Source organism: Sus scrofa, chromosome 17, assembly GCF_000003025.6.
Source record: "Sus scrofa isolate TJ Tabasco breed Duroc chromosome 17, Sscrofa11.1, whole genome shotgun sequence".
NCBI classification, from domain to species: Eukaryota; Metazoa; Chordata; class Mammalia; order Artiodactyla; family Suidae; genus Sus; species Sus scrofa.
Window position 1 is genome coordinate 13,218,719 of NC_010459.5, and position 14,485 is coordinate 13,233,203.

At 39.8% G+C, this 14,485-nt stretch overlaps 1 protein-coding gene across 8 annotated transcripts in view; it reads left to right on the forward strand.

Moving 5' to 3' along the window:
- PSD3 (pleckstrin and Sec7 domain containing 3) overlaps window positions 1-14,485 on the forward strand; it is a 621,434-nt gene that overhangs the window by 572,976 nt on the left and 33,973 nt on the right. For all 8 annotated transcript variants that reach the window (XM_021077991.1, XM_021077990.1, XM_021077989.1 and 5 more), the window contains one exon: window positions 12,397-12,554. In XM_021077991.1, coding sequence (XP_020933650.1) covers window positions 12,397-12,554 — 158 coding nt within the window. The remainder of the gene's footprint in view (window positions 1-12,396; window positions 12,555-14,485) is intronic.

Here is a 14,485-nt window from a genome sequence, read left to right on the forward strand (position 1 = left end):
CTGAGAACTGTGTTGAGGGGTTGAGCCCTTTTCTAGGAGGAGTGAAACTGTCAGAGGGCTTTCAATGGGGCATGACATAATTTATGTTTTAGAATATCAGTCTGGCTATAGGATGGAGAATGAATTGGGGGCAGATTCAATCAGCGACACAGACATGGGATCAGCTTGAACCATGGCAGGGGTCACAGGAAGGCGGAAACACAGTCCGACTGGACAGTTGTTTGAGGTGTTGAGCTCAAGATGTCTGTGGAATAATAAGTGGGTATGTCTAACAGTTATAGATCTGGAGCTGAGGAGGGAGTCTCAGTACAGATGTGGAGAGTCATCCCCAAAAGTCATGAAAGCAGGTGGAGTGAGAAGACAGAGGAGGGAAGGACCTGTGAGACAGGGACACTTCATACCTGCCCTGCGGGGAGTGGACAGAAGGGGGCTACAGTGTGACCAGAGCAGGGGAAGAGAGAGGGAGGGAGGGAGGGAAATAGAGAGGGAGGAGGGAGAGGGAGAGAAGGAAGGAGGGGAGGGGGGAGAGGGAGGAGAAGGGGGAGAGGGAGGGAGGAAGGGGGGAGGGGGGGAAGGGGGGGAGGGAGACACACTACAGACTTCAGGGAAGGCGAAAGTGTTCCCTGTTTTAAGAGGGTTGAGTAAGACAGGAATTGGAAAGTTACAGTTGAATCCGGCAACAAGGAAGTTACTGATAAAGCAGTTCCAGAGGAATGGAAGAGGATGGAATGAGTTAGACACAGGCAGGCATGCAGACGGCTGCTTCTGGAGGCTCCACTCTCATCTCCCTGCACCCGCTCTTCGGTGACTTTTGCAAATAGCAGATCCCAAGTGTCTGTCTCACTTCTACTGAATCTCTTTTCTTTCCTGATATTGATTTCTCAGTCAGGTAAAATCAGTCCCTCTTTTTCGTCCTTTTCCCCAGCAGTTTCTGACATTATCACAAGTGAGCTCTTGTCTTATGCTCCAGGTTATACGCAGTCTTCCTCAGGACCACCTCAGTTCCCTTTCTGGCCCCTCACTTGATATGATTAGTCACCTTTGCCCCAACCTTCAAGCCAGTAGAAAATCCGCAGAGAATTGCAACAGCAATGTCACAACCATGTGCAAATGTCACATTGGGAGGTGTGAGAAATAAACTTGGCATCTACCCCTGAGAAGAGCTTGGGTTTACAGTGTGGATGAGAGACCGGTCTTAAGCCATGAATGGCTAGTGACCTGAAATGAACCAAGTGTATGGGTGAGCACTGGGGAAAGCTTGGGGTAAAGTAACTGACCCCTGTTTCTAGAACTCTCTTGGGCAGGCATGGTGGGGCATCTGTGGTAGAGTGAGTGGTTTTGTTTGCTTTCCAGCTGAATAAGAATGTGCTCCTGTCCTTGTTTGCTTCTAATACTTGGAGTGCCCCTGAGCCCAGGCAGCTCATGTTTGAGAAACATAGCCCACCCAGTGGATAGTTATTATTGTAGGAATGAATGCAAAGCATGCATGGCAGAGGGCTCTCATATCATTTTAATATAACAGTTTATATATGCTTTAAAATTTAGAAATTGCTATGAATTGATGATAAAATGATTAAATTCTTGCTTACAAAGATCCATCATTGCCAACATTCAGATTAATATCTGAAATAAAGCTAATGCTTTATATCCATTTGTTAACCAAGAGCGAGTCATCTGCTGGCCAAATGCTTGGACAAACCTTTGCTGTCACGCAGCCTCAGAAGTTCTCTGTTGCTTTCAACGTTGGCTTTGCGTCTGACCCTGCCAGCCTCTGCCTTTCTCCTGAAAGTCTGTTTTGCTAAGCTTTATGATGGTATTCTTGTTACAGGTCTGGTTGTGGCAAAACTGAACTGTGTTACCCTTAAAACAAATTGTCAGATGATTGACGGAGTGGTTAAGGGAGGTGGCGTGGCCGGCATGGTGGGTATGTGGCAGTGAATTAGCTGATTATCCTGTTCTCCACACCAGGCTCTGGAGAATATTCTGATGTCTTTTATCTTGAGAGTTTAGAAAACAACTATTCAGACCTGAATGTACTTGCCTTTCCCATGTCTTTCAATGTGAAAAATTGGTTTGTTATCTAAAAATTAAGTCTGCTGTCACAATATCCTGGGAACTCTGTCCTTGATGCAGAATCTTCTACTTTTCCTTGGCCTGCTTGGAAGAAGAGATTCATTCCATCTGCCTATAAGGGTTTTTAAAAGTCCGATTGGGAAGGGAGTTTTTTGTTTACTGTAGCATGTGAAGTCTAGCTGGCAGCAGGTGAGGGCAGGCTGGGGCTGACAGTCAAATACCAAGGGCCAGGAGTGGCCGAGAGCAGAAGGCTTTCCTGTGTGGTCAGGCCATTATTATTTCTTCGTATGTCACTGTTGGCTCTGCACCCTCTCACACACCGAAGAGGCCATGGTGACCCCTCACTCCTTCTCTGAAACAATGCAAAATATGCAAAAGAAAACATTACCTAGCTTTTAAAGTCCAGGAGAATTCCCTTAGGAGAATGATGATCAAGTCAGTTTTCATTAATCATAAGTATGAGAAATGGAACCATTGTATGAAGGATATTTAGGTCATAATCATATGTTTTTAAACTATCAATTCATAAAAAGACATTGCAGCTGGAAACACCAGGTCTCTGGAGTTTAAGACACATAGGTCTTGCTCTGAAGCTTTCTGCATTAAAAACACAATTCTCATTCAGAAGTCTAGCAGACAGAAACTGGTATATTCCTGAGTTTTTTGCACTCACCCCGCCCCCATGAAGAAGCACTGTGGTGTTTTGTGGCTTCTTCCAAGTTATTAGGCCTTAGAGTGTTAAGAGAATCCCCACATCAGACCTCTTTTCTGTGTCCTCTGGTCCCCAGACAGCACCTCCATCCCTCTCTGTCTCCCTCCCTCCCTTCCTTGCAGTAAATACCATACCCACACCAACCACGTGAAGGTTGTGGCAGGAAGCCTATGAATTAGACACTCACTGGTGTCCAGGGCCCTGAACTGAGTGGTGCTGGGTGGGTGGTGGGAAGGCACTTGAAGTGTCACAGATGGTGACAAGGGCAGCCTTTGACAGACTGCCTGGGCCCGGACTGAGAGGGAACAGGGGAAACTGCCCACCAGTCAAACTCCAATCAATGTGTCAGAGAAATGGAAGCGGGGGGGGGGTGCTTTTCTGCTTGAAAATGGCAAAACCTCTCAGGTTCCTTCAGATCCTAAGTCAAAAGAGTCCTCTGGTCTTATTCAAGGGGCTGCCCATGGTTACCTGCCCTCTTCCAGGTCAGCAGCGTGATCATTAAAAGATGGTCTTAACTTCCTTAACTTGCTCACTAGATTTATCCTAGAAATTTTCTTGGGTCTCACCGAAGTCAGACCTGACGGAGAGCATTTCAGGTCCTGAAGTCCCACTGTGTGTGTCTGTGTGTGTTGTGTGTGTTTGTGTTTGTACCCCTCCCTGTGTGGACCATGGGGGTTCCTGTGCTGATGAGAAGTCCCCACGACCACATGCACATCATCGTGGCATGGAGATGGCACCATGACCGCCTTGACCCAACAGACTTAAAACATTTTGAATTCTTTGACTTGCTTATTATTCTTTCTTATTCTCCTTACATAATATAGGACATGTTTTGCTAACTTTAAAATTCTTCCCTAACATGAGAAAATTAGTTGAAATGATCCTTGAGGCTCCTTGCAGCTTTAAGGTTCTGTGAATAAGTGATTTGCAGATATATGATTATGTGAGTACTGAGCCAAAATATGGCTTTGTTTGATTTCCTATTGTGCCTTGCTCCCATATTTATGAAAATACAGTATTTTCCAGCTCCCTGATAAAGAAAAATGAAGCCAAGTGATTTTTAGAAAGATATCTAACCAGAAATACTCAGAATTTTTAAAAAGATAGTCATCAAATTATGAAAAATGCTTTTTTTTAAAAAATCAAGAATCAATAGACAGTATTAGATCCAGTTTACTTTGATTGGTGACCTTTTTACTAATATCCTTGTAACTTCATAAGGATGTCCTCAGATATCCCATCTGTATTCTCTCAGTGGAAATCAAGAGTGTTTTTACTTTATTTTAAATTGTTTTAATTAGGTATAGCAATTGTACCTGTTTAATAAGGCACAGAGTAAATGCTACTTTGAAGACTGGAATCTCAGCATTTTTCAAATGATGTTGATGAATTTCAATTGAGATTTGGTCACTTTCCAAACTGGACTTTTATATCCACCGGAAGGTACAAGTTGTCAGACCTGATATCAACCAAGTATTTGTACATATGTGGATGATCTTCGTGTTGGTGCATTAGGATCCAACTTCACAAGACATTTAATTAATAAGCTTCTTAAGAAGAAGAAAGCTTTTTACTTCATGCTATAAATGAATTGAAAATGAATAGCACTGTGAAATCCCATTCTCGGAGCTCGTTAGGGTGGTGGAGTGCTCTGATGAATCATCCTAGATAAAAAGACATAGATTGCAGTGGATACAGAGGAACTTATTTTTAGGCATCATTTTTACCCTTCGTTTGTTTGAGAAAATAGATAGTAATTAGGTGTCATAGAGTATTTTCTTTTCTTATAGAAAATTTCTTGATTGAATTTATCTTGCTCTCTTTTCTTGTTTAGTTTGCACAGCCAAGAATCTTAGGTTTGAAATGGTTTGATTATGATAATTTATCTCTTATTTCTTCCTTCCCAGTACCATCATCATCTTCAGCTATAAGTAGTGAAAAATAAAGATGTCAGAATGAATTCGGTAGGACAGAGTCATTTATTTTTATTCAATTGTCAACCCTAATTTTTCCAGTGTACTCTGGGTTTTGCTCATGTTTTAAATGGACTTGGAGCTACATTTCCAAGTAGGAATTCAGGATGACAAACACATTTTGTTTGTATTTTAACCTTCTTTAATGATAAAATTATATTACTATCAACTAAAAGAGTGGAAGCCCATGCTAGAGAATTTCTAGACTCTGATTTCACCCTAATTAAATAGATCTTGTCTTCCATATCTGTCCTGTGCAGTATTTTCCTTCCAGTGTTAGATAGCTTAGAATTTGGGAAACTCCCTTGGAATAGAGTTCTCTTCAAAAACCATGATCAGAGAGGTGGAAAAGAAACCAGGAGAGAATTGTACAAGAAGCCGAGGACGAATTTCAAAAATATGTTTTACACCCTAGGATGCTGTAAGATAAGAACTCCTGTAAGATAAGAAAGAATCTATTAAATTTTCCAGTTAGGAGGTCACTGCCAACCTTTACAAGAGCAGTTTCAATTAAGTATAGAAATGGACTCCAGTTTTCAGTGGGTTAAAGGGTAAACTGGAAATTAATGTATAAAAATAGTTAATGTGTACTCCTAACTCATTACGTGTAAAAGAAAAGAGAAGGTGACTCATTACGTATAAAAGAAAAGAGAAGGTGACAGCTGAAGCAGAAAGCAATATTTGGGAGGGACTATTTAATCTTACAAATATAAGAGAAACCTTGAGAGTGTTGTGGGGAAGAAGCTCGTAGATAAAGAAAGATTTAAAGTGTAGTGGAAAGATAACAACCAGTGAAATAAGATCTTGGAAAGGTTAATGGAGGTTGATCTAGAGTACGGGATTAGCCTTGAGCAGGATTTGTCTGGAAAAGGAAAAAAGAAGATAAAAGTGGTCACAAAATATGTGTTTATAGAGTATGTGAGCAGAAGATTTGATATTTACAGGTTTGACCTTATAGGCTTCCAAAAATTATTAGAAATTATTAAAATTATTAATCTACGTACTTACTATGTGCTTTGAACATTATTAAGAGTTTTTTTTTAAGTTTCTCAATTTCATCCTAAACTCTTTGAAGAAGGTATCATCACTACTTTTCAAAGAATATGAAGTTTAATGAGTTTAATTAACCTCTCTAAGGTCATGGAAAGTACCATTTCAGAACTAGACATTTGAAGAGGTGATTCTAATTCCAGGCACCTGTGCACTTTGTTTTTATTTTTTATTTTTATTTTTTGTCTTTTCTAGGGCCAACCCACAGCATATGGAGGTTCCAAGGCTAGGGGTCTAATAGGAGCTGTAGCCACTGGGCTATACCACAGCCACAGCAACGCGGGATCCGACCCATGTCTGCGACCTACACTACAGCTCACGGCAATGCCAGATCCTTAACCCACTGAGCGAGGCTAGGCATCGAACCCGCAACCTCATGATTCCTAGTCGGATTCGTTAACCACTGAGCCACGATGGGAACTACTTTAATTTTATCGAAATATAGTCAATTTACAATGTTGTGTTAATTTTTGCTGTACAGCAAATAATTCAACCATATGTATGCACATATCCATTCCCATATTGGTTATCACAGGAATAGATTTCCTGTGCTATACAGCAGGTCCCTGTTGATATCCATTCCATACATAAGAGTGTGCATTTTCCAAACCCAAAACCCTAGTCCATCCACCCACCTCTCCCAACCCCTGTCACCTTTGGTAACCCTATGTTTGTTTTCAAAGTCTGTGAATCTGGTTTTTTGTTTTTGTTTTTGTTTTTGTTTTTGTTTTTGTTTTGTAAATAAGTTCACTTGTACCCTTGTTTAAATTCCACATATAAGTGATATCATATGGTTTTTTTGTCTCTCTGATTTCACTTAGTATGGGAATCTCTAGTTCCATCCATGTTGGTGCAAATGTCATTATTTCATTCTTTTTTTAATGGCTAAGTAGTATTCCATTGTGTGTCTGTACCACATTTTCTTTATCCAGTCTTCGGTCAGTGGACATGTAGGTTGCTTCCATGTCTTGGCTATTATAAATTGTGAATGTTGAGGTGCATGTATCTTTTTGAATTAAGAGTTTTCTCCAGATACATGCCCAGGTGTAGGATTGCTGGATCGTACAGTAATTTTATATTTAGTTTTCATCCTGTTCTCCATAGCGGTCAAACCTACTTACATGCCCACCAACTGTGTAGGAGGGTTCCCTTTTCTCAACATCCTCTCCAACATTTATTGTTTGTAGACTTTTTTTTTTCTTTTTTTTTTTTTTTTTTTTTTTTTTTTGTCTTTTGTCTTTTTAGAGCTACACCCGTAGAATATGGAGGTTTCCAGGCTAGGGGTCTAATCGGAGCTGTTACTGCCAGCCTATGCCAGAGCCACAACAATGCCAGAGCTGAGTCACATCTTCGACCTACACCACAACTCACGGCAACGCCAGATCCTTAAACCACTGAACGAGGCCAGGGATTGAACCCATAACCTCATGGTTCCTAGTCGGATTCGTTAACCACTGTGCCACAACGGGAACTCCTGATTGTAGACTTTTTTTTTCCAGAGCTTAAAAATTCTAATTTATTTCTAACAAATACCACTTGATGCTTGACTTACAAGCTTTATTTACATTTGTCTGCAGCATTATTTCCTTACAAAATGAACTAGTACAGTTCAGTTAAACCAAATAAAATCATAATCATTTGAATTGTCTGTAAACTACTATTAGCTAAATTTATAAACCTTGCATTTGCTTATTAATACAGCCAAAGTTTTAAATACAGAAAGCACAAGAATAAACCAATGATAAACATGTAGAATCTAGAAGATCATCTGGGCAATTTAGCAGGTGGAAGTCGTCTGAGGCACAATTGCAAGAGAGTAAAGTTCTTACTTTTTGATGATGACCATTCTCACTGGTGTGAAGTGATACCTCATTGTAGTTTGAATTCTATTTCCCTAATAATTAGTGATGTTGAGCATCTTTTCATGTACTTTTTGGCCATCTGTCAGTCTTCTTTGGAGAACTGTCTATTTAGATCTTCTGCCCATTTTTAATTGGGTTGTTTTTTCATATATATATATATATATATATATATACATATATATACACACACATATATATATACATATATATATATACATATATATACACACACATATATATATACATATATATACACACACATATATATATACATGTATATATATATGTATAAAGATGAGATGTTTGTATATTTTGGAAATTAATCCCTTGTCAGTTGCTTCCTTTGCAAAGATTTTCTCCCATTCTGTAGATTGTCTTTTCATTTTTTTATGCTTTACTCTGCTATGCAAAACTTTTAAAGTTAATTAGATCCCATTTGTTTGCTTTTGTTTTTACTTTCATTACTCTAAGAGATGGATCAAAAAGGATATTGCTACAGTTTATATCAAAGAGTGTCCTGCCTGTTTTCCTTTAGGAATTTTATAGTGTCCAGTCTTATGTTTAAGTCTTTGGTCCATTTTAAGTTTATTTTTCTGTATGGTATTAGAGAGCTTTAATTTCATTCTTTTACATGTAGCTGTCCAGGTTTCCCAGCACCACTTATTGAACATGCTGTCTTTTTTCCATTATATACCCTTGCCTCCTTTGTCATATTGGGTTTATTTCTGGGCTTTTGATCCTATTCCATTGATCTATTTCTGTTTGTGAGCCAGTACCATACTTTTTTGATGATTGTAGCTTTGTAGTATAGTCTGAAGTCAGGAACCCTGATTCCTCCAGTTCTGTTTTTCTTTCTCAGGATTGCTTTGCCTATTCAGGGTCTTTCACCTATTCAGGGTCTTTTGTATTTCCGTAAAAAAAAATTGAAATTTTTTGCTCTAGTTGTGTAAAAAAAATGCCTTTGGTGATTCTTGAAAAAATATTTTAAGAAATTAAAACTGAAAACTTCCCTAAACTGAGAAAGGAGACACTCAAATACAGGAAGCACGGAGGGTCCCATATAGCATAAACCTGAGGAGGAATACACTGAGACACATATTAATTAAACTGACAAAAACTAAAGACAAAGAATGTTAAAAGCAACTAGGGAAAGGCAACAAATAGCATACAAGGGAATCCCTCTAACATCATCAGCTGATTTTTCACCAGGCACCTGTGCTCTTAACCACCATTGTCATGGGGTAGGAGTATTGAAGAGCTGGGTGGGCATTTGGCAGAATGGAACAGAGCGATTGCCGTGGACAAGTGAAAGCACCATCTGTTGGCACAGGGTGCAGCCATAGCTGGAGACATAAATCTGGGTGGCTCAATCTGCGCAGCTGCATTGATGATCTACAGTTAGCAGTACGAGTGAATGATCACATGGGGGGGAATTGGGGTGGGATTGTTTTTTTTTTAGTTCCAGACCAGATGGATGGGAATGTTAGGGCATAGCCTAGCAAAAATGCCTGAATTCTAAGGATAAAAAGAAACCTGTAGGAGATTCCTAACAGAAAATATAAAAAAAGGAAAAAAGTATCAGACTGGTGTTGGACTTTTGTAAAACTGGAAGCTAGAGTGCCCAACAGTGTCTGCAGATGACAGAGTGTAAAAGGACCCAGCCGGAAGCTTGATGCCCGGTTCACCACCTGTCAGAGAAAGCGAGGGCCTCACTCACCTAGGGAAAATGAATGCAGGGAGAAAAGATAACAGGGGTGAGAAAGAGGCCTCCTGGGCTCAATTAAATCCAAAGGATAAGGAGAGGCTCAGGGAATGTGAGATATAAGTGCACAATTTCCTGAAACAGAGAATATATGACAATTTTAACCATATTGCAGAATAAAACATGCTAAATAAACTATTTAAGCAAAATTTAGGGTTACTGGGAAGGGTAGGGAAGGAAATGAAACTATTTAAAAGTCTTGATATAAAAAAATACAGCATTTTGGTGGAGAAGAGAGCCTTTTAAGTTACCATCTGACGTAACTAAGCACTAAACCAGGATAAAGAACACGTTAAAATAATAAATAGCAAAAAGAACATGGTAGAAAAAAATACTGTAAGAACAGAGGAACTGAATCAATAAGCTTGAATATAAATGTACAATCATCCCTCAGAGAGTAACTTTTTATGTCCATGGAACAATAACAAACATCAAACAAGTAGTAGGAAAACCTCAACAGATTTTAAATAAATAAAATAGAGGAATTACTGTCGTGGCGCAGTGGTAAACAAATCCGACTAGGAACCATGAGGCTGAGGGTTCAATCCCTGGCCTCGATCAGTGGGTTAAAGGATCCAGTGTTGCTGTGAGCTGTGGTGTAGTTTGCAGACATGGCTTGGATCTGATGTTGGTGTGGCTGTGGTGTAGGCCAGCAGCTGTAGCTCTGATTCAACCCCTAGCCTGGGAACCTCCATATGCTGTGGGTGTGGCCCTAAAAGGGACACACAAAAATAAATAAAATAAAATAAAATAGTTCTTACAGACCACATTCTCTGGTCACAAGCCAATAAAATTAGAAATATATAATGATGAATAGCTAAAACTTGAGGTGCTTTAAATTGAGAAATTCTTTGACATGACTAAGATCAAAGTGAGAGAAAGAAAACTACAAATTATCTGGAGAACCATGAAAAAACACTCTTCATCCCCAAACACGTGTACTCAGAGGAAAAATGGCCTTAAATTCTCTCAATTAAAAAAGAAATGTGAAAAATTAAACAACAAATCATTTTAAATTTAAACAACAAAAAAATTAACCAAAAGAAACCAGTGAGAAGGAATTAAAATAAAGGCCCAAATTATGGACCTAGAATATGAACAAACAGTGCCAGCAGGTTTCTCGGCTCATCTCTGAGCATTCAGATAGCAGCCCGTGTGTGGAAATGGATGTGGCCTGCACACTCTGGTGGCCCTGGTCCTTTACCCCCATCATTCAACTCCCTCGGATCCACATCTCCCCCTGAGCACATGGCTGGCTCTGCAGGGCCATGTTCCAGCATAATTACAAGGCTGGAGGGGGTCTGCTAATGCTGCCTCTGGTTGATACTCTCACTTGAATAACAGCTCCCCTGGAAGGAGGTTTGTGAATTTTTGGAATCCTAAATCATTAAAAGAAAAATCCCACTTAGAAAATCAAGACCCCCAAATGTAACTAGATTACAGCTTTATGCACTAATGGGAATTGTAGAAGAACAGATTTGGGTAAAATGTATTTATTTTAAGATTTTTAAAAATCCTTAGTTCTTTAAAGATTCATCGTACTTCTCTAGAAAATTGTTATTGTCAACAGTTCTTAATTTCCGAGGCTTAGTAGAGTTGTCGCAGTTTTAAAGTAGTAGTTTTATCATTTCATACTGTAAGCTGTGTAATCTTCATGTTGCAGTTGGTGTTTACTGTGGGGTCCCCCCTCTGCCTCTCAGCACTGTCAGTGGCAGTGGCCACGAAGGATCAGCAGCTGCTGTTTATTTCTGACTCATTGTGAATTGATGGCAAGAGTACCTCTGAATAGCTTGACGTGTGAGAGGCTACTGGCAGGAGGGGTGGGAGGTGGTATGGGAGAGTGTAATTATTTCTTTGAAAAATGTATAAAACCAGACTGTGGTAATAGAATAAACAATGTCTTTCTTTAGGCTTTCCCTGCTAAATTGGAAGGTGAGGAGAGAGAGAGAGTGTGTGTGTGTGTGTGCGCGCGCACTTTACAGAAGTGCAAGGCTATTTAGCATCGTGTCTGATAAAATACGGGGAAGGGGGAAGAAAGGACTTAAACACTAGAAAACATCTCCTATGACAATTTATGATGTCTGCTGTATTTACATTGGTTTTCAGGTCTTTTCTATTCTTGGAGACCCAGGGAAACTACTAGATATAAGAAGAATAATAATAGAATCAATTTTTTTTAAATTCTTATTAATCTTCTAGTTAATAATAATAATAATGGTCAAATTTGTTTTAAAATCCTATTAATCCTCTAGTTGGGATTTTTTTTTAGTTATGTGTGGAGAGAAGCCATACAAAAGAACCTTTATAAATTGTGTGAATTATGCATGGATCATGCCCAAAGATAAAATGGCACCTATCCATGGCACCCTCCTTTTTATGTAATTTTACTTATTTTTCACATTTATGATAATAGAGCTAAAATGTCTCCTGATTTAATATTGAACTGATTTTCCTCTTTCAGAGAACAGCTAGAGAAATCATTTTATTTTACTCAATAAAAAAATAGCAGGAAAATGTAGTGTGTTGGAGCAGAGAGCACAATAGCATGGTTTTCACCATCCGTCTAATTCTGCTGAGGAATGTCTGGAAGCTTTTGCATTTGTCCATTTGCACCTGAGGCTGAATTACCTATTAGACCTAGCTTCAAATCACTGTAAAATGCGTGTGGTGTGACAGATATGATGTCTTTGACCTTCCTCAGCTCTTTACCTTAATTATTATATATCAGCTTTTTAAAAGGCATCCTTTTAGTCAGTGTGTATTTTCTCATTCTGAGCAAACTTTTCAAAGAACAGGATGTTTTATGACATTTACGAAGTAGCAAAGAGTTGTTTTTAGTCACCATTCATTTCATGTTTTTAGGCACCTTCATGGATTTTTCTAAAATTTTTCTTAGAGTTTTAGGTTTTCAGAAGAGAAGGTGAAGTCTGAACTTATGTTTGTCTTCTCCACCTCCATCTGCAGGACGAATACAAGCCTGAGAAGGCTCTGTCGGAAGAGGACCTGAAAAACGCCGTGAGTGTGCACCACGCACTGGCCTCCCAGGCCACGGACTATGAGAAGAAGCCCAATGTGCTCAAACTGAAGACCGCTGACTGGAGGGTCTTGCTTTTCCAAGCCCAGTAGGTTTCATCAGTTTGGTTTGGTTTGATTTTTTAGTTTGCCTGGTACTACTCTGTACCAAGAAACAGAATCAAGATCTGCAGGGAAATTTTTTGAGTCAGAGTCAGTCTTTAATTGATTCCATTAGAGAGAAAACTGCCAAAGAAACTAGAATAAGAAATAGAAATTCTGGGTTCCAAGGTTTTATCTGCTGCAGAGTAGCCCTGTGGCTCTGTCAGCCACTTAGCCTCTCTAGGACATAATATCCTCATGAATAAAGTACAAAGGTATTTCAGTATGCAAGTTTCATCACACAGTGAGTAAAATAGACCTGATTCCAATGACTATTTCCCAGCACTTTGTCCTGGCCTGTAATGTAACCACTTTGAACCTCAGCCTGTCACTAGTGTGGTTGATAATATTATTTCACAGGGTTTTGTGAGAAACAAACAAGTTCAAGTATGTGAAGTGCCTCACACAGTGCCTGGCACATAGAAACTGTTTAATTAGTGTAGATTTTCATTTTACTTTCTCGCTCTCTTCTCTCCCCCCCCCTTTTTTTTTTAGGGCTTTCCCTGCAGCATATGGAGGTTCCCAGGCTAGGAGTCAAATCGGAGCTACAGCAACTTGGGATCCGAGTCATGTCTGCGACCTACACCACAGCTCATGGCAACACAGGATCCTTAACCCACTGAGCGAAGCCAGGGATTGAACCTGCATCCTCATGGATGCTAGTCAGATTCATTTTGGCTGAGCACAACGGGAACTCCCATCTCTCTCTTTCTGAGCTTTGTGATTAAAGTAGAAGGAAAAGATAAAATCATTACGGCAGCAAGGAAACGGGATGCAGTGCCACTTTAATAAGGGGTCCATGACTGCCTTCAGATTAGAAGTAGAAGGCTCCATAGGGAGAATTCTAGATTTATGACGCAAGAAACTTTGAATTTTTGAAACTGAGCCTCTAGAACAAGAATTTTAACAGCACAAGTAGCATCAGTGTCCGTGGCTGACAGAGTTAATTATTGCTGTTTATATCTAAGCTTGACTTGAGAACACTACCAGTTGACCCATCCGGCCCTGGCATTAAATTTGACATCAAGATAGTGAACAGAACAAAGGAAGATGAGAAAAGGAAATGAGAACAAGAGTATTTACTTTTGTGATTTGTGGATGCTGAGCTTGCAAAAAGGTGTAAAATTGCTGACATCAGGTGAGGAGGAAGTAAGGAAATCTAAATTACAAAAGATTTTTTTAGTGTGGGAATTTTAACACCACAAGGGAACCACAGCCAGATGTGCAATTACAGTTATTACCACAAAAGTCCTTCAGATTATTCTATTCCCCAACATTATTTTTTTGATGTCTAAAATACCAGATGTGATCACTAAGGAGATCTAATTACTCCAAATAGAACTGGTATAGAAATTAGTCAGTTGAACTAGCAGATTAGAGAGGCCCAGGGTCAGAGAGGCATGAGGGTCAGGGGGGCATGGGGTCAGAGGGGCACAGGGTCAGCAGGGCAGGCAGTGCAAGGTGAGCAGCTGACACCTAGTGCGGTGTCGGGTCAGGGTGGTTGCTCTGAGCCATCGGTACAGGAAGCAATTGTTAGATTAGCTGACATTTGTCCATCTTCTTGTTGATTATATACGTGGTGACTAATCTGTCCTGGTTTGGGACCTTTTCCTACACTCATTTAATAGTTCCCAGCAATCTAGTGAGCTGGGTGCTGAGCTCTGCGAACATGACATCTAGGTTAAAATGACACTGTCATCAGGGGCTTGCCACAACCTCTCAGGTGGATTTTCAGTGTCCTATCGAGGTATACTTTACAGACTGGCACATTTCACCAGTTTTAAGTGTCCATTCAATGTTTTAATCCAGTTAAAATGCTTCTGTCACCCCACAGACCGATCCCCTGTGCCTGTTTTTCACCCCAGCCCAATATCTTTGT